Below are 26,122 nucleotides of genomic sequence, written 5' to 3'. Positions count from 1 at the left end.
GCCAAGTGAACCTTATTCAAAAAAACAAACACCACAAAAAACACACATCAAAAAAATTCTGGCTGCCAGACCATGTGTCTGATCAAGTTGAAATTTAAAACATGTATTTCCCATCACTACTAGATCACAATTGTGACGCTTCACATCGATTGATTAAGCAGTTCCAGAGAAAACATTATTTAATACTTTTTAAAATCCAATATGGCTGCCAAACCATGTGACATCAATTATTCCTTAACAACTTTACAAAAATGCCTTGAGGAACATTTTTGTGAAGTTTCCCATCATTCTGTCCAGCTGTTCTGGAGAAGAAGATTTTTTTTATGTTTTTGGGTAAATGCAATATGGCTGCCAAACCATGTGACCTATGACATCATATGTGTGAACCTTTTGTTCCTTATGGATAGGTGGTCATATGTGTAAAGTTTTGCCTTGATCTGTTCAGCCATTTAAGGGAAGAAGATTTTTGAAGGTTTAAAAAAACAAAAACAATATGGCTGCCAAATCAAGTGACTGATGATGTCATTCATTTCTTTTTTGGGACCATTTTATCCCTAGATGACCCTCAAAAATGTTCATACTGATCGGATGTAGTGTTCTACATACGCAATTACGACATCATAACGAAGGCACCTATGATGTCATTAACAAAAAATCACATTCTCCATGAGGAATACTTGCTATGTGACAAGTTTCAATTTTTTTCCTTGGTGCAGTTTCAGAGATAGAGGTCCAAAGTTTTTTTTCGTTTTCCCAAAATGGCTGCCACATCACGTGACCTATGATGTCATAATTATCATTAAAACATTCTACATGAGTAGTCGCACCAATGGTGAAAAATTCTTCTCAATCCGACAAGTGGTTGTGGAGAAAAACACGAACGTTCTGTGCAGACAAACAGACAGACAGACAAACAGCCAAACAGACCCAAATTCAATACCCTCTCGTTCGGCAAGGGTAATAAAGGAGTTTGCACATAGACAAAAGTAAATTGATAAGATCAAGGCAATGGGTTGTCAACAAAGCGCAGGGAAATGCATCAGGTAGCCTTTTCCTCCGGTGCACAAGTCTCTTTGTGTATCCTTACATGTATAAATCTCTATCACTATAAAGTCATAGAATACAGGTGTGATTGTTAGCTTAAACACTGAAGCATACATGAGCAATTAGTGCCATCAACTAATGTGTCTGCTGAAAACTGCTGTTGAGAAATGGTCACCGAAACAAAATGTCAATATAAGCATGAAAGCAGAAATAGGGTAATAAACACACCTTGAATTCAATGCCCCCCTTGCAAATTAATACACGTTTGCATATTGTCTGGCAATGATCAATCAAAAGTTTGTATTGTTTGATCACAGTTAATATATAACATATGCAAAACGTGGTGGAGGTTCAGATCAAGTTTAGGGTTTCATGAGGAATACAATTGCACCAGCGTACATTCATAAACTACATGGCAGCATGAAAATGAGGTGCAATGCTCTGTGATGAGCAAAAAGGTCACACACACACACACACACACACACACACACACACACACACACACACACACACACACACACACACACACACACACACACACACACACACACACACACACACACACACACACTACTGGTAAGTACTTAGAAAAGTTATTTTATTTGAAGTTATAAACTTAACCTATAAGCACTTGACCGATGACACAATTGCTCGGATCATCACCTGGGAACCGTTTTTCATCGAGGTTTCGATCCTTTCAGCCCAGAACCTCTCCAAACGGCAGATCCACAACCCCGGTTACAGATCCACATCAGTAGATTTTCAACATCAAGGAACCCACAACCTCAAAGTTGTGGCGAGACAGTCAGTGAACACAGCAATGCAATATCCTTATTCAAACTTGTATAAGTATTACTTTCATTTAAAAGTATTACTGCATATGAATAACTTTAATCATACACCACTTTATATGATAATATATTAAGCGATAAGCACTTTACCTTGTAGACATGTCCATTACACAGCACTGCCATTTAATCCTCGACTCAAACTGTCATTCAAATAATCAAAATGTCAATAATAAGCTATGTAAGAATGGTGTTCAAAAGAAAAAAAATAATAACTTACTCGATATACTTCTCAAGTTCCTTAATAGTTTGCTTCATCTCAGACACAGTCTTTTCCTGAAAAACAGCACCATTATGGAGATGGATGTTATGAAGGTGACATGTTCAAATGTATAAAACTACTATTACTGCCCTTCATGCAAGTCTTGATTTATCCCTCAACATGTATAAAATCAAATGTCATCTTGTAATTAAGCCTGGTGTTGGCTTAGTGGTTAGGGTGGCTGGTTTAGGATCTTAGGGTCCTGAGTGACCCCCATTGGCCACTGAATTAACACCAGGTGGGGGTTTACTCAGCCTGTCATCTTTCCGAGGTCGGTGAAATGAGTACCAGTGTACTGGTATAAGGGGCACACCATCAGCGGCATAGTCATGCCCCAACAAAATGATAGCGACCCGGCAGCCAAGCTGCGATGCGCAAGAAAAAGAAGAATCTTGTCATTTTTTATTCAAATGCCCTTGGTTATTTTTGAATTAACACTTATTTCTACACCTTGTGACATTTTAAAAGGCACAATTTAGATGTTCTGTCCCAGTCACTCAACTCGACATGCTTCTGCTCCTCCCTCAGCAATGTTTGGGGGTCCTCAATCTCAAACAAGAGGGTGGAACTGTATTCCTGGACATATATTGGGCATTCAACACAGTTGTCTCCCGTTAGCTTGCCAAGTGCTCTGTGCCTGTGGCATACATAGAAGGCCACCTCCAACCCTTTATTTATGACATCCTCCCCTCATACAGTCAATGTGTTACTATCAATGGAACCCTCTTCTTCCCTCTCTCAATGGAGACTGAAGTTCCCTCTATGGCACTGTTTTGTGCCATCGTATTGCTCAAACAATTAAATGACCCCTCAGATGCTCAAGAGAACTCTCTCTTCCTTTTTGCAGATGACTCCATATTGTTTGTGCAGTACCCCATCCCTACGAAAAAAATCTTAGTCTCACCATATCGCTCTGGAAGTCTCACCCAAACGAACCCAGCTATCTCCTTGGTTATCTTATGGAAAAAGTTTTTTTTTTTACTTGAACTTGTAGCCTCACCATCAGCCATGATCTTTTCTGGGCTGATCATAAAGCAAAACTGACTTGTAAAGCTGGCTGCAAACTGGGCATCTTCCGTCCATCCAAGTCTTTCCTTGGAAAATCAGAACTACTCACCGTCTAAAAGACCTTTGTCCATAGCTCAGAGGAGTACGACTCTACTGTACACATTGGGCTGGCACCCCAGCATTACATCTGTCTCTCCTGAATTCTGTAGAATCTAAAGCTTTCAAAATTATTGGAATCTCCTGTGATGAGTTTGTTGCTGTCACATCGCAGATAGGCTGGTGGTCTCTCTGTTTTATATCATCTAGTCTCCAACATTGCTCCCTCTGCTATCTCAGTCCTCCGACTCTCAGCAACTCCAGGATGCATGCATTCTTCTTGTAATCCCCTGCTGGTTAAACTTCCAAAATCCAGTCTGTCTGCAGATATCACCTTTTCTATTCCTCGCTTTTTTTTTTTTTTTTTTTTTTTTTGTATACCTTGGTCGAGGCTCGTATGAGAGCTAACACACAACTCACAGCAAGGAGGCATGAGACAAGAGGGGTGGGAGTGGAAGGGACAAAACATTGGGGAACAGACACAGGTGAACTGTGGAAGGGAGAGGGATGGGGATGGGACGGGGAACATGGCGAGGAGAAGATGGACATTACAGGGACTTTCAGGAAGGAAAGCAGGAGAATTGAAGGAAGTGGGCTTGGGTGGATTATCGGGGGTAGAAAAGATCGAGGATTTGGATGGGGGAAGATAAGAGGTGGTGGTGAACAGCTGTTTTGAAAGCCTGGAGGGAAGAATGGGAAAGAATAGAGTGAGGAAGTTTATTCCAAAGGCGGGAAAAAAGAGGAATGAAAGAGTGAAGATGAGCAGTGATTCGTGATTTTGGTAGTTTTACCAGAAGGGGTTGTTGGCGGACCTTGAGCGCCCTGTGGAAATGTGGTTGGGACAAATCGCAGAGAGAGCAGGGGGGCAAGGCTGGAGAGGAGTCGGTAGAAGACAGAAAGACCACCGACCAACCTGCGGTGATTGAGTGAGAGGCCCAAAGACTCAGCTTCATTGCGGGAGATGCCAATGATCTTAAAAGCCCTGGTTTCGACAGCGTGAAGTCGAGAAAGGTGGGAGGCAGGAGCACCAGCCCAGAGGGGAGAGCAGTACTCCATCAGGCTACGGACAAAAGCTTTGTAAGTAGTCAGGAGCTCAAGAGGGCCGAGGAAGGACTTTGCACGACGGAGGATTCTCAGTCGGCGACTGGCTTTTGAGGCAAGGTTGGAAATGTGACTTTCCCAGGAAAGGTCATGGCAGATAGTGAGACCCAGAAGCTTGAAAGAAAAGACTTCTTCCAGAGGATTGTTGAGAAAGTGGATGGGGGGTTTTGTAAACGGTCCTTTCGAAGAGACATAGTGAGAGTGTGAGATTTGTGTGGATTGAAAGACATGTTCCACGTGTTGGACCAGTTTGTGATTTTATCCAGATCTGCAGTGAGCGAAGAAGCTGCTGCTTGCCGGTCTGAGGGATGACAGATGGTACGGCAGAGGGTGGAGTCGTCGGCAAAGAGAAATAGAGGATTTTCCAGAGAGTCCGAGAGATCATTGATGAAAACCAGAAAAAGAACAGGGCCCAGAACGCTACCTTGAGGAACTCCAGCCTGCACAGGAAGAGGGGATGAAAGAACTCCATTTAGGGGCACACGCAATTGACTGCGACAGGAGAGGAAGTCTGCGAGCCATGAGTGGAGATGGCCTTGAATACCATGGGAAGAGAGTTTGGTGAGTAGGGCAGGGTGCCAGACTGTGTCAAAAGCACGTGATATGTCCAGGGATACGGCTCGGATTTCCTGTCTGGCATTGAGGACCTCCATCCATTGATGGGAGAGCAGTAGCAGCATATCCAGGGTAGAGTGACCTGGTCTGAAACCAAATTGATGATTGGAAATCAAGCCATTGGAGAAGAGGAAGGATTTCATGTCTGAAGCAATGATGGATTCCATAACCTTGCTGATGATTGGGAGAAGGCTGATTGGTCTGTAGTTACAGGGATCTGTTTTTGCACCTTTTTTATGCAGGGCAGTGATGTTAGCAGATTTCCAAGCAGATGGCAGATGACCTTGGGAAAATGAGAGGGTGAATAGAACAGAGAGAGGGTGAGCAAGAGCAGAAGAGCAGGCTTTGAGGACACGTGGGCTGATGCCGTCTGGACCGGTTGCAGAATCTGACTCGAGGTTTGAAAGCAAGCTCTCCACCTTGTCAGGAGAAAAGGATACAGAGTCCAGGGACAGTTGGGTGCGACTGGGTAAAGTGGGTAGAGATAGTGATGGGTTTAGGACACAAGATTTAGCTGCAAACACCGAGTTTAGACATTCAGCTTTATCACGAGTGGAATCAGCAGTGCGGCCATTTGAGGTAAGGGAGGGGATGGAGGGGGAACATACACCAGAAACAGATTTGATTAAACGCCACCAGGATTTTGAGGAGGGAGAGAGGTTTGAGAGTTCAGACTTGAGATGAGAAAGATGTTGTTTTCTGGCTCTCCTGAGGGTAGATACACACTTGTTCCGAGCTTTGTGGAAAGAACTGAGATTGCTCCTCAGTTGGGTTTGCTTTCCATGAGGCAAAGGCAAGTTGTTTCAGGACAACTGCCTCACCACAAGCTTCAGTAAACCAAGGGCGGGAGGAAGGGTAAGACAACTGAACACGAGAGGGGATAAATCTGTGCATGAGGGAGAGCAAGTTTCTTTGAAAGAATTCCCAGGATGAGTTGATGTTTGAGAAAGTAGTGATAGGAGACCAGTCTGTAAGTTTGATGGCTGCTCAAGACCCTGCCAGTCGGCTTGAGTGAAATGCCAGACTCGACGGCGGTGAGGTGGTTCTCTGATAACAGCCAGAGAGATGTCCACTTTAATAAGGACGTGGTCAGAAGAACCAATTGGAGCGAAGGAAGAGCAGCAGATATTGTCAGGGAAATTTGTCAAAATCAGATCCAGAAGAGATGGAATACCATTGGTTGAGATCCGGGTCGGGAAGTTGACCGATTGAGTCAGTCCCAATGAGTCACAGAAAGCTTTTGCTGATGTCCCATGGCAGGTGAGAGAGGTACCCACACCTAGCCAACTGGCGTGATGACAATTGAAGTCGCCACATAAGAGGAAGAGAGAGTTTGGATGAGAAGATAGAAGATGGTCCATGTTTTCGGAGAGTGAGGTGTAGATGGAGTCATCACTGTTCGGTGGACGGTACAGTACACATATAAACATGAGGTGGGAGTGGAGGGGAAGCCTCAAGCCAGAGGTATTCCTGGGGGTGTGGGGGAGTGAGAGCAGTGCAGGGAGAGTGAGGAATAGAGTCTTTGATGAAGAGAGCAACACCTCCACCAGGACGAGGCTCAGGTCTGTCATACCGTAAGAGGGAGTAACCAGGGAGTGATACTTGGGAGTCAGACACGTCTTGGGAGAGGAAAGTTTCTGTGAGGCAGATGATGTCTGGTTTGTCAGTGGCAACCTGTATGGAAAGATCTGAAAGGTTTGAGCGAAGGCCCCGGATATTTGAGGTCCACACTTTTAATGAAGAGGTAGGGGAGGAGGCTTTGGGTGCAGGAGGTGGAGGGGGCGGGGGAGGGTAGGACGAGGGACGAGGGGGGAGGTAAGGAGGGTGGCGGAAGGGGTGTGGGGTATGGCAGAATAGGGAGGGGAGGGGGCCGAATGAGGAGGAGAAAAGGCTCTGTGGTGCTGGGAGAGAGGGGGGACAAGAGACAAGGAAGATGGCAGTTGAGGATTTGAGGAGGTGGAGTGAAGAGATGGAGGTGAGAGGGTGCAGTGGAGGGAGGCAGGTTGGTGGATGAGAGGGGGCAACTTAGAGAAGGAAGAGTGAGGGGGATGAGAAAGGTGGGAGAAAGGTGAGGGGGGAATTTTGAAAGAGGTGAGAGGGAGGCTTGGAGGGAGAAGAGTGGGATGGTTGCTTTGAGAGTGAGAGTGAGGGGTGAGGGGGGTGAGTTGGCACTGAAGTTGGAAAAAAAGAATGGTTGATGGAAAGCGAGCATCCATGGCAAACTGTGGTTTTTAAAAGTTTTAGGTCAGAGATGCGATTTAACACAATTCTTGATGGATGCAATGAAGGCGAATTCAGAGCATGGAGAGAAGAAGCGCTGTAATAGTTGGATTTTTTAGGCAAGGAATGAAGGAGAGGTCGAAATGAGAGCAGTCTGTTAAAATAGCAGAAGAGAAGTGCATTGTGAAACAGTAAAGAGTACCACATGTGTGAGAGAGGAAGATGAAGCATTATAAGATCGTTTTTGTTGTTAATATTAATGTATGAGAGAGTTCAACAGATTAGGTCATGGAAGTGTAAAAAAAAAAGAAATCGAGGAAGACGAGGAGGAAGTTAAGAGGAAGAAGAAGTAGCAGAATCGGGAGAAGGTGAGCGTGTTGTTGTTGTTGTTGGGTATATTTTTTTTTATTTTATTTTTTTTTTTTTTGAGATAAGAAAGAGATTAGTTGGGAGAATGGGGGATGTTTGGAAAGTGGGAAGGATGAAAATTGAAGGTAATGGGGAGGATAGAAATTGAAGGTAATGGGGAGAAAAAACAAACAAAAAAAAAAACGATCGAACACCGAGTGGAACCGGTAGGCCTCAAACCTAGGACTAGGCCTCAAACACCAAGTAAGAACGTCGACATAAATACTCACAAAATAGCACGATTTTTGAAACAAAACCGAACTAGGAACACACATTAACATGTAGGTGAGAAAATTAAACAGTTAAAACGGGACAAATAACAACCGGAACTTAACTTTGAGAATGTCAGCAGGGAGCCCCGAAGGAGACCTCTTGCCGCTCAAAACCGGAACCGGAAGCCAAAACCGCTTCTCCCGTCTGTGGAATGTACTGCCAACTCTTGCAAGCAATTCTGTCTCACTCTTCCCTCCGAGACTTCCTCACAAGCAATGGACTGCCATCTCTTGTCATCCCTAGTTCTGACCCATGATATTTAGTACCCCATAAACCTTTCCTAACCCAACCATCTTACTTGCTAGTTTCAGTGTTTCCTCCCCTCCTCCCTCTCCTCTTTCCCCGTGTGTTCATTCCCTTGAATTCTCCATTACTCTTCCATGAGCTTTACTCCTGCAAAGAAAAAAAAGTACCCCTTTGTCTCAATCTTATGATCAGTTTCCATTAGATTTCTTTTCCTGGTATTATCACAGTAACAGCAGTGGAAGGTGGCAACAGGATTCATAGACTATAAAGTATGATGGGGTCTCAACGTGAGTTATTATTATTTTTTTTTTACTTGTCATCATATCAGTTGATAAACCACCAGGAATTATTCGTTACATAAAGAAGAGCCCGTTGATGGTAACCTGTAGATGCAGAAACCTCCCAAGACCCAGCACGGTTGAGAATGATTTTGATCTGGGCAGTATCAGTCTCCCAGAATTTCAGAATAAGCAAGAGCGAGAATTGCTTTGCTATACATGTCCCCCACTGATGTGATGTTTACCAAGTCCGAAGAGGGCATAACTCTGTGAGAAATTCAAGAAACACCCTGAAATTCAAACATGTTCTGTAGCTCATCATAATAAAGCCATGTACCAAGTTTCAGTCGGATACTATCGGACCCTGCTATTCGTGTGGGATGCGTTCCTGAAAAATGCTTCTCATGTGAAATCCGTGAATGTTGGGGCATTGTTTGAAAATTGTTTTTTAATATTTTTTAAACATGGTCTAGGCTCCTGAAAGAGTGATTAAACACAGCAAATCAGGCCACAACATAACAAGGGGAACAGCAGGAGAAGGGGGAAACACCAACAGCAGGGTGGAGGGAGAAAGTAGTTGGAGACAGCCAAACAAGGGATGTACATGGATACATGCATCAGCAAAATTATGTTTAACCAGTTTGTGATTTTTGTCAAGGTCTGAGGAGAGGGGAGAGACTGCTGCCTATCTGTCAGAAGGATGACAGATGTCATAGCAGGGAGTGGAGTCATCAGCAAAGATATAAAGAGGATTTTCCATAGAGTCATTGAAATCATTGAAGATGAGGAATAATATGGAGCCAAGAACAATGCATTGGGGAAAGTATTCCAGCTTGGACAGGAAAAGGATATAAAAGGGTTCCGTTGAGAGCCACATGTTGTCTACGAGAGTGGAGGAAGTCAGTAATCCAAGAGTGGAGTTGGCCTTGGATTCCATAAGCAGACAGTTTGGAGAGCAAGGCAGGATGTCAGACTGCATCAAAAGCTCAAGATATGTCCAGAGAGACAGCCCTGATCTCGTGTCTAATATTGAGGGCCTCCCGCATTATTGGAAAGGTAGAAGCAGCATGTCCAAGGTAGAGTGACCAGTTCTGAATATGAATTGATGATCGAAATAAGGTTGTTGGAGAAAAGGAATGATTTTATATCAACTAGTGCGATGATGGATTCCATGACCTTGCTGATGATTAGAAGTATAGTAAGCTAATTGGGCTGTAGTTAGGGGGATCTGTTTATGCACCTTTTAATGTAATGCTGTGATCTTGGCTGATCTCCAATTTTCTATTCCTGGATATTGGAGAGCAGTCCTGAGTGTAAAATAAATAAATAAATAAACAAAAATAATAAAATAATAATAATTTTTTAAAACCGGCAAATATGCGAAGTGAGAATGTTGAAGCAGGTCACACTTTATGACCCGCGAAAACACGGGGTCTGCGAATAGCAAATCTGCGAATAGTGGGGTTCAACAACATGTAAAAGGGTATGGGGAAAAAAGTCTGAAAAAAAACCACAGGTAGGACAAATGGACAGATGGAGAGCAAAGTTATAGTCCCCTTCGGTGAAACTAGCCGGGAACTAATAAAGAAAGTGAGGTCTATGTCAGCACCATGTCAGCACCAGCTACAAATGGTGTCAGCTATCAAAATGTACAATAAAGGCTTATTACTTCCATAAAGGTTGGGGAGACAACCTGATAATACGGGTTAAAATTCCAGGCTAATTCCTGGTGCAGACCAGAGAGAATTTGCAATTCAATTTTTTTTAAGGCCTCACTTGGATACACATGCATGCATGCACATACTCCATTAGGGGCAGGATTCGATACTCAAAATGAAAATCGATATCAAACTGACCAAAAAAATAGACATCGATCATTCAATAATATGAAATCTAAAATGTTATGACTAAGAAAAATGCTTGAAGTCATTTTTCGAGAAACAAATTCCAAACTTTGAGCCTAAATGCCAAAAACAAATTATAACAAAGTGAAACAAGAAAAAGAGCACTCAGAGATTACAGACCCTCACCAGGACTTGTTTTGTGTGGTTTTTGTGTACTGGTGTGTTAAGTAATTAATAATAGACATAACGAGAACTGCCACTTTTAACTGCTGGCAGTAACGAGACATCCCGCTTTGATGCAACCCCGCCTTGAACGGACACTTGACCCTGACCCATGACGTTTATTACTTGAAAAATCTAAGATTTTTCAAGTATATTGGTCAGTCGATTTTGTTATTCTGTCTGTCTGTTTGTCTGTCATTCGGTCACAATTTTAAACCGATATTTACGAAACTTCACCACATGGTAGAATTTGTCATAAGCAAGAAGCCAATTATTTTTGATGTCAGAAGGTCAACATTGGCTAAAGGTCAACATTGGCCTAAGATTAACAACTAAGGTGGCATTTCTAAAATCCTAAATTTTCATCTGATTGACGTGAAATTTGAAGAGGATTGCACATTTGGTCATTGAATTCAACCACCATTTATTTTTGAGCTCAAATTTGTTTTATGAATTTTACAAGTGTCGTGCTCTGCACAACGTCGTCTTCTTGTTATTATTCAATTGAATTTAGAATGGGATTAAAATAAATTCAATTCTGATCAAATGGAAGACCAAATAGGTACAGTCCTGCATTAGAGTCATCAAAAGGAACCCGAACAAGGAAAAAGCAAAGATGAAGTCATCAGGAGGAACCTGGATCGGATTCGGGTTTCAGCTGCAGCTCTTCTAACCTCAAAACCCATCCAGGCAGAGCCAAGTGAGCCTTATTCAAAAAATAGAATATAATACCTTCTCCTCTGGTAAGAGGAATAACAATGCATAGTTCATGGACTATATAATCAAATAAAAGACCAAACACTGCATTGGAATTATCAGAAGAAACCCAAGTAAATAAAAATAGCACCGCAAAGCGGGCGTAACCCCTCAGCCCCTTGACGCAAACCAATTTCAAGATGGTGGCCATATTGAAAATCACAGCATGCCCATTTTCGAAAGGAACCTTCTTCTACTCAACCCCAACATACCCAGAAAAATGGATTTAATCGGACAAGGCGTTCTCAAAATTGACGGAAACCAATTTCAAGATGGCTGCCGTGGCAGCCACAGTGAAAATCGCAGCATGCGCATTTTGGAAAGGAACCTTCCTCTACTCAACCCATTATACCTCGCCAGAATAAAATCAATGTGTGAAGCCGTTCTCAAGTTATTGTCCAGAAACCAAATTCAAGATGGCTGCTCTAGCCGCCATATTGAATATCAGATTGCGCTGAATATCGAAAGGAACCTTCCTCAAAACACCCCCATTATATCACACAAAAATGAAATGAATAAGTCAAGCCGTTCTCAAGTTATTGTCTGGAAACCAAATTCAACATGGCTGCCCTAGCCGCCATATTGGATATCGGATTGCGCTGAATATTGAAAGGAACCTTCCTCAAAACACCCCCATTATATCACACAAAAATGAAATCAATAAGTCAAGCCGTTCTCAAGTTATTGTCCGGAAACCAAATTCAAGATGGCTGCCCTAGCCGCCATATTGGATATCGCATCGCACTGATTATGGAAAGGAACCTTCCTCTACCCAGTCCCAACACACACTGCAAAAATGGATTTAAATCGGACAAGGCGTTCTCCTCGAAATTGACGGAAACCAAAAGTTGACAGACACCCGGACAACGCCTATGACGACAATACCTGTTAGCCAATTCGGGCTGAGGGGTAAAAAGTGGATAAAAGAGAGAAAAATGGGGGGGGGGGAAAGAAAAGAAAAAGCAAGAATTAGAATGTATAAAAAGAAATGTGAAAAAGTAGAGAGAAGTTAGAAAGGACCGAAGATTAAAGATGTCAGGAAGATTCCGGATTGATAGATTTCAGCGGTTACTCCCAAAGCTCAAATGTTGCAACAGGTGCAAGCTACCAGCGAGGTACAAACTAAGTTACGTTTTCTTCAAAACTACTTCAGAACTGCAGCGAGGTCAGTTTACATGCTGTCAGCCTGTAAATACGGCATATCAACATTTTTATGGATGCAGTTGTGGCCTTAAATAAACAAACTAAACAAGAAAGACATCGTGCAGAGTACAATACTTGAAAAATAAGTTTAAAAAAAATTGACCTTAAAAATAATCGGTGGTTGAATTAAATGACCAAATATGCACATCCTCTTCAAATTTCACGTCAATCGGATGAAGATTGACAATTTTAGAAATTTGGACTGTGTTGACCTTTTGGCCTATGTTGACCTTAAAATAATTGGTGGTTGAATTCAGTGACCAAATATGCAGATCCTCTTAAAATTTCACGTTAATCGGATGGAAATGGAGGATTTTTGTAATTCCACCTGAGTTGACCTTTTTGCCAATGTTGACCTCAAAAATAATTTATGGTTGAATCCAATGACCAAATATGTAAATCCTCTTCAAATTTCAACTCAATCCCAAGAAAATTGACAATCCTTACTATAATTCATGGACCCGTGTTTGTGTGTGTGTGTGTTTGTTTATCGCACTACTCCTCCTCCAGTTCTGGCTCGATTAGATCCATTCGACTTTCTGCATAGGATCAGCATGACCCCAATTACTGTATAGGGGTATTTTTTTTTTAATCTTTGGCAGTGGTCTTTAGGGGAGGGCAGGAGGGGGACACAAATTCTCTATTTAAATGTGTATCATGTAGTCTGTCTCTGGAAGAATCTGTCTCTGGAAGAAAGCTGAAATTGGGACGGAAGTTTACGTTTCAGCACCAAGGTCACCGTTCAGCACCATGACCTCAAAAATAATTGGTGATTGGATTCAGTGACCTGATATACAAATCCTGTTCAAATTAAGTCAAGCAGATGAAAATTGAGGATTTTAGAAATTACACCGAAGTTGTTGAATGTTGAGCTTTGGCCTATGTTGACCTTCTGACCTATATTAACCTCAAAAATAATTGGTGGTTGAAGTCACTGACCTGATGTGCAGATCCTCTTCAAAGTTCAAGTCAATCGGATGAAAATTGATGATTTTAGAAATTTGACAAAGTTGTTGACCTTTGGCCTATGTTGACCTTTTGACCTCAATATTAATGGGCTTCTTTCTTATGACCAACTCTACCATTTGGTGAAGTTTTGTGAAGATCACTTTAAAATTGTAGCCTGTAGAAGAATTTCATCCAGACAGACAAATAAAGACAGACAGACAGACAGGCTCACAGACTGGATCAACCAAGTATTTGTGAATCTTCGATTTCACAAGTTCCAAACAGACAGAATAACACACGCGACCAACCATTATATTGAAAAATCTTCGATTTTCGCAAGTAAAAAACAAAAGTAGAAGCCACGCAAAAGTATCCATCCCCAGTGATATTAAAAGTTAAAGTTAATCTTATCAATTTAAATTATTTCATGGACTTTAAATAAAAAGGTAAATTGTGTTGCACTCTTGGTTTCACTCAGAGCCGAAGCTCTCAGCTACTTGTACCGTACACAGTGAAATGGTGTTGGAATATTGGGTGGTGGAGGTTCAATTTGTCTAAAAAGAGGGCAAAATATCTTACTTGTGAAATAAAATATTTTCATCACCACATCAAAATTTTGCATCATTTGCATCATCAAAATAATATTTGGCATCATCATCAAATGGCATCAACATCATCAATTCATCAACATTGTTAACATAAATTCATGCTTGATCTCCCGTCAATTGAAAAGTGAATGTTGAGCTTTGCCTGCATGCACAGCTTTTCAAATGCAGTGCAGGAAGCGGCTGCTGTAAACGGAAGACAGATGAATGCATACACACACACACACACACACCCACAGTTCGATATATATATATATATATATATAATGTTGCAAATTATTTTTCGGCAATCCATCTATCCATCGAATCCATCGAATTGCAACTCTGAAATTATTGCTCAAATTATCAATTCCCTGAAAAAGGTGGTTTTCTCGATATTTCCAAATACACGCAGACAGACGTACACATGCATAATCAGGTTTGGCACCATGTGGATTTCTTTTTCAGGAAATGTGTTCTTTGTTGCTGTTTCGACATAATAATCATGAAAAGAGCAAAAACGTTTACATAATTGATTTTCAAATGCTGTTTTAGTAGGAGACATTAAAAATGGTGATAAAAACATCAAGAGGAAGTCGATAAAATATCTGACTCTTGGTCACGAAACAACAAAAGATAATCCTGCATTTGAGAGACAGAAATTTCCTCTATCTGTTCATGCTTTCCCAAGGATCTCTCCATTCTCATATTTATATGTGCATCTGACTCGGTACATCTTTACACAATCAAAATATCAGCTTTATTGCTCCGCTGATGATACACAGATCGACCTGTCCATTGAAACAAAAGATGTGCTATCTTCTAAAGCTCTGAATTCCTGTCTCTGAAATTCAAACCTGAATGGCCATTAACTTTTTAAAACTCAATGCAGAAAAGACTGACAAGCCGGTCCTTGGCAACTCATCAATCCTAAAATATCTTTAAACCCAACAGTGAAACTTTTGTTCATGCTTTAATAAGGTTGTGCTTTGATTACTACAACACCCTGCTAGCCGGCTTACCTGCTTCTTCTCTCAAGCCATGGAGAGCTTATTCAGAATGCCAAAGTCAAACTCGTAGTTCAACAAGCTCACACATATGACCACTTTAATCAAATCCTCAAATATTGCCAGAAGTGTGAAAGTATTCCCAGACTCCCAGTAAAAAAACGTTTTTTTTTTTTGCTGTGACTGTTTTCTGCTTATATTTCACTGAATCACAAGTAACATTTTGCCCCTAGAAGAAATAAAGCCATCGTCTAACGACGGGAATCTCCCAGTAGTTCCGTGTATGAAGATTTTGTCGATCGCGTATTCTTCTTATATGCCCCTCCACCAGGGAACTGGATGACGTTTAAAATTTGCAGTCACATCAATGATAGTTCTCAAAACTCTCTTAAAATCAGATTTTTCACATTTACCTTTTAAAAGTTCTCCTTTTATATAAAGTTATCCTTCATTTGCACAGGACTTTTGAGATTTTCCTTTGAAATGAAAAGGATGATAAAATTGTTTGATTGATTATTTAGTTTCATGTTGTGCAAATAATTATTTTCATTGTTGTACTTTGTCACCGACACAATTGTCATCAAATATGAAAATTCATTTCTCAACAAGAAACGTCAATAACCAAACAACAAAATATAAAAAGAACAAGAGCATGGCAATCACATAATCAAAAAATAACCTTGAGAGAAAGTGCATTTTCCAATGTTGCAAGTCTTTCTGTTTTACAATCCACTGCTTCCTGCAGGTCATCATTCTCCTTGTCCATCTTCGCCAAAGCTTCTCGGAGTGAGGCCATCTCTTTATGCAAGTGTTGAACCTGACGGGTTGCCTCTGCTGCACACACCACACACCATTTGACATGCTCACTGTGAGAAATAGCAATATGCTTCAGTGAGGTTTGCACAAAGGAAACTATATGAAAATGAATGAAGTTGAACATATTGTTGCTAATTCTGGCCCGCCTGGCGTGCCATCGGCCGCGTACCTCTAATGGCAGCCGCATCGCCCACCGGACGGACAATTCAGTCGTGACCCTCCTGGAACTACCGCCAGGAGCCAGTCACGGGTGGGGGTTTAACCTCACCACGATCGTGCCAATTGCCCACCCGCGCAGGATAGGGTTGCTCGCCAAATTCGACCTACCTAAGTACCTGCACGAGTGGTCGACCAGGCGATCGTACCTCGCCGCAGGTCGGCCGAGGACACGAACCGCTTAAGCGGTCCGTTCCGTGCTACAGTGATAACCGAGCGGTGTTATCGCCGACCTCGACGGATGTGATTCTGTTTACCGGGCGTTCAAAACCCACTACTTATTCCACGATACAAGATGCCACTTCCAATGGGGAAAGGACGCAACGAACGGGATACGTTTCACACAAGCACATTTATTTCAATTACACACACAACACAAGCAAGGCAGTCATGCAATATAGAAGCAAAAAATAGAATGCAAAAGCAATACGACCGACTATAATTATTATTTACAAGCACTTACACAGTTTCTACTTGGCAGGACACGGCGCTACAGCATGCATACGAAAACAAAGAAAGACCTCCCTCACAGGCAAGGGGGTAGATGGGGTCCGGTCGTGGGCCGTGGATGACCGAAAAGGCCCACGAGACCGAAGGGTCTTACCCGCACCCTCGTGGTGCGACAGTGGGCAGGTCGCGACGTCTCGTCCCCACGGCAACTAGCGTAGCCATGCCTGATCTCAGGCCTTGCAACGGTGGGCAGGTCGTGACGCCTTCTCCCCACGGCCACTAGGACAAGACTTCCACCCGACTGCCCCAAGTCTGTCTACGACGAAGACTTGAACCACGACAGACTTGGACCAAGACCACGACGACCAAGACTTCCACACGACTGCCCCAAGTCTCTGTTATCCGCGCTCTTTTCCAGGCGCTCCTCTTGCCCTTTTATTTCTCCTGCGCCCGCCCCGCCCTTCACGGCGCGTGGGTGGGGGGAGGAACATTCCAGAGAAATTGTGGCGGGAGTTGGTTTCCAACCGTCAAAATTGTTTACCGGAGGAGAAATTGAGGTGGGGCTGGTTTCCAACCGTCAAAATTGTTTACCAGAGGAGAAATTGGGGTGGGGCTGGTTTCCAACCGTCAAACTTGTTTACTGGAGGAGAAATTGGGGTGGGGCTGGTTTCGTTGCTCCTTTAGTGGCGTTGTGGTGTGGATGGCATGGTTGTTGAGATGGCGTGGTTGCTGAGATGGCGTGGTTGTTGAGATGGCGTGGTTGTTCCAAAATAATGACAGGTAAAGAAAAATGGCTAACACAAAGCGTCGCAGCCCAGATGAATCACACATATTCCCTCTAAACAACGGGTGTGGACTAACTACACATAAACTTATCGATATATCTAACCTGAGGACCTTTCTGGTGTATTGCAAATTTCCACAGCCGTAACAATATGTACAACTCCTAGATTAAGCTCAGATTAAAGGTAAGCTCGGATTACAGGTAATTGACCGAAGTTTTGGGGTTTTCTGCATATGTGGTGAAAATCTGAGCTCTTCATTTCCACCTTGTAAAACTGAGTTTTCCAAAGCGGATTTGTCGTGTTTTATGTTATTCTGTTTGGTCTTGGTGTTGCTGTTGTATCATGTTAATTAGTTCCTTGTTTTGCTTTTGTTTCGTTTCGTATTGTTCAAGGCTTGACAAGGCCTATCCGCGGATAGAAAGTGTGAAAATTCTGTTTCCGTGTTCCTCGTTTTGTTTCCTTCTTTCCTGGTATTATATCTTTCTTCTACCTCCCCAACATTATTCTATGCCCTTTCCTCACTCCAAAGAACCTCCTTCACAAACATGTTGTTTCTTCACCATGATATACGACTTCTTCTTCTTCAAAAGGATTATTTTTCTGAGGTTTATGTCTGCTCTGCGCATCGTCCAAAAACCTTCTCCACCCCCATCCCCATCACTCCCCCCACCCCACCCCCATCACTCCCCCCCTCCACCCACACTCAAACAGCGCAGCATTTCTCCATGCATATAACAAGCGTTCTAATCCCCCATTACATGATCTTTATCTCTGTCCGTCTGTCAAAATTGGGAATATTGAATCAGGAAAAGTAACCAGTCCCCCCCCACCCCAACCTCTCAAAGCTTTATGTCCCCCTTTTCTGCATCCCTCCTCACCCACCCCCTAAATGGTTCCCCCACACCTCACCCTCTAAAACCTTCCTCCACACCTACACAGTCAAACTTTTACCCACAGCCCACACACTCAAACATTCCCCCACACTCCACACACTCAAACCATCCCTGCACTCCAACCTTCCCCCTAAAACATCCGAGGTTTCCGCTCTAACCAGGCAGCTCTATAAATACAGGCCGCTGCCGATAAACCAGACATCATCTGTTTAAATGAAGCTTCCTACCACAGGATGTTCCAGACCCCTTCATGTCGCTCCCCGGTTACTGTCTCCTCCAATTTGATAGGCCTCATCCACGCCCCGGCAGTGGAGTTGCACTTCACATCAATAACTCAATTTTCACTGTTCCTGTACTGACCTTACACTCCACCTTGGACATGCTGCTTCTCCTCACCCAACAATGGATGGATACCCTCAATATCAGACATGAGTTCTGGGCCATATCTCAAGCTTTTGATACAGTCTGACAACCTGTGTTGCTCCACAAACTGTCTGCCTATGGCATCCAAGGCCAACTCCACACATGCCTTTCTGACTTCCTCTACTCTAGCAGCCAACGTGTGGCACTCAATGGAATTCTTTCATCGCCTCTCCCTGTCAAGGCTGTGGTATCCAACGGCAGTGTGCTGGGCCCAGTCCTATTCCTGGTCTTCATCAGTGATCTCTCTTGACTCTGGAAAATGCTCTTTATATATTTTCTGATAACTCCACTCTCTGCCTTGACATCCCTCATCCTTCAGACAGGCAGGCTGCAGCCTCTTCCCTCTCTTCAAACCTTGAAAAAATTTTTACAAGCTGGTCAAACACTTGGAAAGTGTCTTTCAATCCTGATAAATGTCACACTCTCACTATCTCTCTGAAAAGGCTGTCTGACAAACCCCCTCCACCCCCATCTACTTTCTTAACAATCCTTTTGAGCAATACTACATGCCACTTCAATATTGGTTACCTGGAAGAGTGTTCCAGGCCAGGGATCGAGCAAATATGTTAATTAAAGGCAAAATGTTTTACGTGAAGGAAAGTGCACCAAAGTAGCAATTGTTAAATTATGATGCAATTTATTTTTAATTTAAACAATTAAAAACGTCTATGCGCAAAAATTTCTGAATGAACAATTAACCCCTGAACGTTCTGCTTGAAAATTTTGGCCAGCCTGAAAAAGCAGACCATTATGGTCAGTTAACACACTATGTAATTGTTTATTGTATGTTTTGGAATCAATGCTGCACAAATCATTTTCTACATTGTAAAGAAAGAAACAGCTCAAGAAATATGTATATATATATATATATATATATATATATATATATATATATATATATATATATATATATATATATATATATATATATATACATATACATACACACACACTGCATAATATACCCAGTGTCTCTTCTCTGTGATCGATGATGTTGTGGATTGACTGACATTCCTCAGCATATAGTGACAGCTGCTGTTGAGCACCTTTCAATGAATCCTCAGTTTGTTTCTGCGACAATCTTAAATTAGATGTGGGTGGGGTAACAAATGGCATGTGAATGAAAAGAGGGTCACGACCATACGTGTGCAGAGCTGGACAGTCTGTTCAAGCATTTACCGAAGTACGGAGAGCTCAGATGTGTGCTGCGCCAACTCAATGTCACATTGCACTCGTGCTTCACGTTCATGTGCTAACTGCTTCGCCAGGCGAGCCTCAGAGTCTGAAAGATTCTCCATGTGCTTACTTAGCTCCGAACGCTCCAAATCCACCTGCAAGCATATGTGGTGCAGTGAATAATTTCCAACAAACAGCAATGTGAAGTGGGTGATGATAAAATACCAACAACGAAATCTTTACCGTTAGTATATTGTTCTTCATGTCCTCGAGCTTTTGCTCTAAGCGTGCTCGCTCCTTTGCTCCAGTATCTTGCAGTATCTGCAGCAAAAGCCAACATGGAATGAATATCTAAAGCAAAGATCACCCACACTCCTTTATTCCTCTCTTCTCACTTGTGGAACTTCCTTCCTCAGTTCATAAATCCTCAATCAGGATGCAAGCCACAGACCCTTACATTCTCCTGCATTTCCTGTTCATTCGGTTGTAAAAATGTGAGCCAAAATCTGCATACATCCAGTTGTAAAAATGTGAGCGCAAATGTTCCAAATTCTCTCCCATCTGCTCTCTTTCCCCAATTTAGTATCCAGCACCCAATCAATTAGAACTGTGCATTATCGCCAAGAGTTAGGAAAGCTGCAGAGCTCTGCCATTGCAATTTCGCTTTGTACCATGACATATGTGTGATGTTCTCTCTGTATAGAAATATACAGGGTTTTCGAACAAATGTTTTTTTAATACAAAAATCGAGGCTCATTGAAGAGTGGGGAGACAGGGAAAATGGCGACGTTCTGAAAGGTTGGGCCGTGGAACCAACATTGGACACAATAAGCAAGGGAACACTGTTAAGGTCAGGTTCATAACTATGCATGCTTGCATATCAAAAAGCTGATCACTGCTCAAGTCATTGTAAAGTAAACTATGTAATCACAAAGGGCTTTCCACTTGGCCACCTTGTGATCGGTCACAGCAGGAAGGGGGTAATTACAGTGAGAATATGTCATTCAGGACATCAAAGCAGTGTCATGCTGCTCTCAACTTGCAATATATGTGCTGGACATGAGTCAGATAGTCTGGATAATACAGTTGACATAAATGCAACAATTTGTTTGTGAATCACTGGTGGATCACATAATCTGGGTGTTAATGCCTTATTTATGTTGCAGTCTTACTGCTCTGATATATGGAACATGTCCTTCAATCCTGGAAAAATATCAGTGTCATCCTATTGCTCCAGAAGGTTTGTCAAACTAACCCACCTCTCTATTTCCTTGGTTACCCACTGATGGAGGTTCAGTCTTTTGAACATCTCGGCCTCATCCATGACCTTTCCTGTGCTAACCACAAAGCAAAGCTGGCCTCCAAAGCCAGCCACAGACTAGGAATCTTCCATTGATCCAAGTCTCTCCTTGGAAATTCAGAGCTACTCATAGTCTACAAGGCCTTTGTCTGTAGCTCAATGGAGTGCTGTTCTCAACTATTGGTTGGTCCCCAGCATCACATCTATCTCTGTGGAATCAAAAGCTCTCAATAGTATTGGAATCTCCTGTGATGGAGGCAAAGCAGAGGGTCTGTTGCTCCCACATCACAGACAGGATGGTCAGTCTCTGTTTTCCACTATCTATTCGCCAATATTGCAATCACAGCACTCTCAGTCTTCTGACCCTCCCTATCTAAACCAGGATGCATGCATTATTCCAGCAACCCTCTTCTGGTTAAACTTCCAAAATCCAGGCTGACTGCACACCTCAACTTTTACTCCACACTTCTCCCTTCTGTGGAATGACCTTCCAAAGGCTGTTCTGTCTAACTCTTCCTTTCAGGACTTCAAGAAACCACCATCTCTTGTCATCCCCCATTCTGACCCATGATCTTTATAACCCCATTAACTATACTTGTTACTTTCAGTGTTCCTTCCATTCCTCCCGCTCCTATTTTCCTGTTTATTCATTCCCTTGGTGTTTGTCAAACTGTCAACTCTACCTCGATCTTCCATGTTCCTTGCTCCTGTAAAGAAAAGAAAAGCATATCACTTGCTCGCACATCTTATTTAATTCACGTTGTTTAGGTGTGAGATCATGACTCAGTTTCTGGTTACTTCCACCACCAAAGGTGGATGGAGGTTATGTTTTCACCCATGTCTGTCTGCCTGTCTCTGTTTGGTTGTGAACAGGATATCTCAAAAAGTTGTGGATGGGTTCTGACAAAATTTGGTTGAGCTTGGGTATGTAACAAGGATGAAATGATTAGATTTTGGTGAAGATCCAAATCCTGATCTGGATCAGAGCGTTTTTAAAGTGATTTTTCACCATTGAGAGATAGGGCCAAAAACAACACATATAAGGATTTCTGAAAGTTTTGGACGGATTCGGACGAAACTTGATGGGCAAGTTGGGTATTTAACAACGAAGAATTGATTCGATTATTGGTGAAGAACCGAATCCGAGAATTTTTTAATTGATTCTTCACCATTGAGTGAAAGGTGTAAAACAATATATAGCACGATATCTCAAAAACTTTGGGACAGATTTGGACGAAACTTGGTGGATGCTTTGGTTAGGTGACAAGAACAAGCCAATTAAATTTTAGTTCAGATCCGAATCATAGTCCGGCCTATCAGTGGGATACAAAACATAAACTAATTAGCTTGGCAGAGGTATGCGCTCTACCGAGTGCCCATCTCGTTTTTATTGTCGTCCATTACTATATATAGCTTGGCCCTTATCTGCTGAAGGAAAGATCAAATTGTTTTTGATCTTTCAATTATTAATCATATCCTGATTGGGTGCTGAGAGATTGCATTTTAGTATCTAGATTATTATTTTTTTGTACACAGAGCCGAGGCTGGTGGAAGAGCGAGCACACTGAACGTGACATAACAGACAAAAACAGGATGCAAAACATGCATGCATGGAGATGGAAACTGCAAAGAGGAAAAACTGGAAAATTAGGAGGAGGTATTTGGGTGGGGTTGTCCACAATCAGATTGTCCCTTATCCAAAACCACGATCTTTTAAGGGTAGAAAAGATCATGGTGTTGGATTGGGGACAATCTGAGATGGGAGTAAACAGCTGTCTTGAACACTTGGAGGAAAGAATGAGGTTGAAGAGACGGTGGAAGTTGATTCCACAGGTGGGGAAAAAACAGAGGAACAAATGAGTGGAGGTGAGCAGTTGAGGTAAAATCCTCCTCCTACAATTAAGTTCACCGTAAGTGAACATATTATCTATATATTAATACTGAAGGACCAATTTTGTGCTCCTCCTAGTGGTCGCGTCACGTTTTTCTCGGTACTGTGAACTGGACAGAAAGAAACTTCGTACCTGTAAGAGTGCATCGCACATAGTGGCAATAGTCAACTTTCAACTCTGAAGCAGAATAAACACTTTTCGTTTTACATTCGTTTACATGGCGACGTGTGACGTCACCGCTGAATGGCGTCAGGACGTCATGACATCATTGGTCATTCGCTGACGTCATTACGTCTGTCGTCGACAGACCGTCACCGCTGAGAGGTGTAATTCCACTCCTCGAAAATAGCGTCTGCAATGTAAAACCCTCTTCTGCGGAGTCAGCATGTGAATTTGACACAAAAAATGTAACAAGAAACATTGTATCTTCTATCTTCTATAAATTAATACTGAAGGACCAATTTTGTGCTCCTCCTAGCGGTCGCGTCACGTTTTTCTCGGTACTGTGACTTGGACTGAAAAAAAACTTCGTACCTGTAAGAGTGCATCGCACATCGTGGCAAGAGTCAAGTTTCAACTCTGAAGCAGAATAAACACTTTTCGTTGAGACGGGGGCAGGGAGTGAAGAGGCGGGGGCGGGGGATGAAGAGACGGGGGCAGGGAGTGAAGAGGCGGGGGGCAAGGTAAGCAAATTTTTGGGCGGGGGTAAGTAAATTGAAAGCGGGAGACGGGGGAAATGGGGCAGGGGATGAGTGGGCGGGGGCTGGGGTGAATTAAGCGGGGTTGAGTGCGAGGGGGTGGACAGGGGGCGGGGGCCCGGGGCGGAGCCGGGGTAATTAAATTTTTGGGCGGGGGTAAGCAATCTGAAGGCGGGGGGTGGGAGGCAGGGGGGAATGGGGCAGGGGCGGGGGATGAGTTGGAGGGGGCAAGCACGCCCTGTCCAGTCCATGTCCCTCGAGTGTGGGTGAGCTGGTGAGGGTGGTTGAATGAACGGAATCCGTCTGTGACGGGGTTTCGGCTAGTTATTATTATTATTACTATTATTTTTATACGAGTCGAAAAGTGTGGTAAAAAATACCAGGGTATTTAAAATAAAATAAATTTTATTTTTAATACCCTGGTATTTTTTTATTTTATGGTGAAGAACCGAATCCGAGAATCTTTTAATACCATTGAGTGAAAGCAATCATTTTATTCTTGTACTGGTTGAAAAAGTTCAAATATGAGAGTTTATATACAGTACTTCTTAACTGGAAAAACTTTTTCTTTTCTGGAAGTGAATCAGGCAGCATGCGGTCTGTAGCCTTAGTGGGGCAACTTAGCTAAATATAGCATAACAATTGTGCATTTTGTGACGAGAGCACCAAATTTGGCACACTAGTAGGCTATCATATTATGAACAGATTTGGATATTGGGCCATCTCAAATTCAGCCGCTGATGGCTGTGGCAGCCATTTTTCAAAATGGCCACCAGTGGTTATTAGTAGGGTAAGAATACTGATTCTGGCTCACTTTTCCCCATGTAAATGAATGGGGGATTTTCAGCGATTTATATTTTTTTTCCTTAAAAATAAACCCCCTTTTTATCCCAAGGTATATTTATTTGTCTCCCCTTTTTAACTGGAGGGTTGAACCTCATTGAATTGAACACCTGGGGGTTGAACAGCTCACTCATTGAACCTATAAAGATTTGTTCATTCTCAAATTCCTTCAATAGTTTAATTTTCTTTGCACAATAATCCCCATCTAAAATATTGACAAACAAAACATTTGAATCTTTATATTTTTTAAGATACCCCATTTGTGCCATTACGAAATGATAAACTTCTTAATGCTCTTGTTTGACCACCTCCTGAGCCACAGGTTATTTTTTGTTAAGCTCGCCCACTTTTCTTTATGCCCCGCCCACTTTTGTTAAGCCCCGCCCACTTTCCACAAGGTATTCAATAAGCCCCGCCCACTTTTCTTTAAGCCCCGCCCACTTTTGCTAAGCCCCGCCCACTTTTGCTAAGCTCCGCCCACTTTTCATAAGGTATTTTCTAAGCCACGCCCACTTTTCCTAAGCTCCGCCCACTTTTGCTAAGCTCCGCCCACTTTTCATAAGGTATTTTTTCTAAGCCACGCCCACTTTTCCTAAGCCCCGCCCACTTTTGCTAAGCTCCGCCCACTTTTCATAAGGTATTTTTTCTAAGCCACGCCCACTTTTCCTAAGCTCCGCCCACTTTTGCTAAGCTCCGCCCACTTTTCATAAGGTATTTTTTCTAAGCCACGCCCACTTTTGCTAAGCTCCGCCCACTTTTCATAAGGTATTTTTTTCTAAGCCACGCCCACTTTTCCTAAGCTCCGCCTACTTTTGCTAAGCCCCGCCCACTCTTACATCATTTCCAGTTCATCTCTGACTCACAAAGAAATCACTAGAAAATTACAGGATGTTATGGTTTTGAAAAATTTCCCAATGAAGGCTTGCCTAGGCTTGCCCCAGGAATTTCCAAAGGAACCCACACCCACCAGTCTTTCTCTATAAAAGCTTCAAACCCAGGCTCCATTTTAAACATTTGTTCTTGCTGGCAATGGTGTTCTGTGTGCTTGTCTCAAACTCTCTGTCTTCTATGGAACTTAACCTTCAAGTTGATGAACTGGATTCAAACCTCTTATCTATTGAGGTAAGATTTTTTATTTTCCTATTTTCAAACTTTGATTGAAGCATACTCATTTAATAATTAAATAACTTAATTAATACATTATTATTTTCTCTCACAGGAAATTGTATCTGAAAATACTGCTTTGCTACAACTTGGGGGGAAATTGTTGGCTTGGTTGAAGACCTTGAGTGGGATGACTTTGGTGTTCCTTGGAACTCTCTGTCTTCTATGGAACTAAACCTTCAAGTTGATGAACTGGATTCAAACCTCTTATCTATTGAGGTAAGATTTTTTATTTTCCTATTTTCAAACTTTGATTGAAGCATACTCATTTAATAATTAAATAACTTAATTAATACATTATTATTTTCTCTCACAGGAAATTGTGTCTGAAATACGAAATGAAAATACTGCTTTTGCTACAACTTGGGGCGAAATTGTTGGCTTGGTTGAAGACCTTATGAGCGACCAAGACCCACAGAACGAGTTCGTCCTTGATGACCCAACCAAAGAGTTATACCTTGGAGACCAGCAAAATCCTGAAAAGAGTTTTACAGCAATAGTAC

The 26,122-nt window shown here is 42.4% G+C and overlaps 1 protein-coding gene across 1 annotated transcript in view; it reads right to left on the bottom strand.

Annotated features, from left to right (window-relative positions):
• The window catches only part of LOC147008680 (centrosomal protein of 135 kDa-like), a 197,590-nt gene that overhangs the window by 74,698 nt on the left and 96,770 nt on the right, over positions 1-26,122 (bottom strand). Inside the window, exons 11-15 of the mRNA XM_085864556.1 lie at positions 19,966-20,043; positions 19,726-19,877; positions 19,512-19,627; positions 15,643-15,797; positions 2,113-2,168 (exon numbers count right to left, since the gene is read on the bottom strand). Coding sequence (XP_085720682.1) covers positions 2,113-2,168; positions 15,643-15,797; positions 19,512-19,627; positions 19,726-19,877; positions 19,966-20,043 — 557 coding nt within the window. The remainder of the gene's footprint in view (positions 1-2,112; positions 2,169-15,642; positions 15,798-19,511; positions 19,628-19,725; positions 19,878-19,965; positions 20,044-26,122) is intronic.

This window comes from Eptatretus burgeri, chromosome 18, assembly GCF_056783735.1.
Source record: "Eptatretus burgeri isolate ZD-2024b chromosome 18, Ebu_testis_v1, whole genome shotgun sequence".
NCBI lineage: Eukaryota > Metazoa > Chordata > Myxini > Myxiniformes > Myxinidae > Eptatretus > Eptatretus burgeri.
This window is presented reverse-complemented; position numbering and strand designations above follow the sequence as displayed.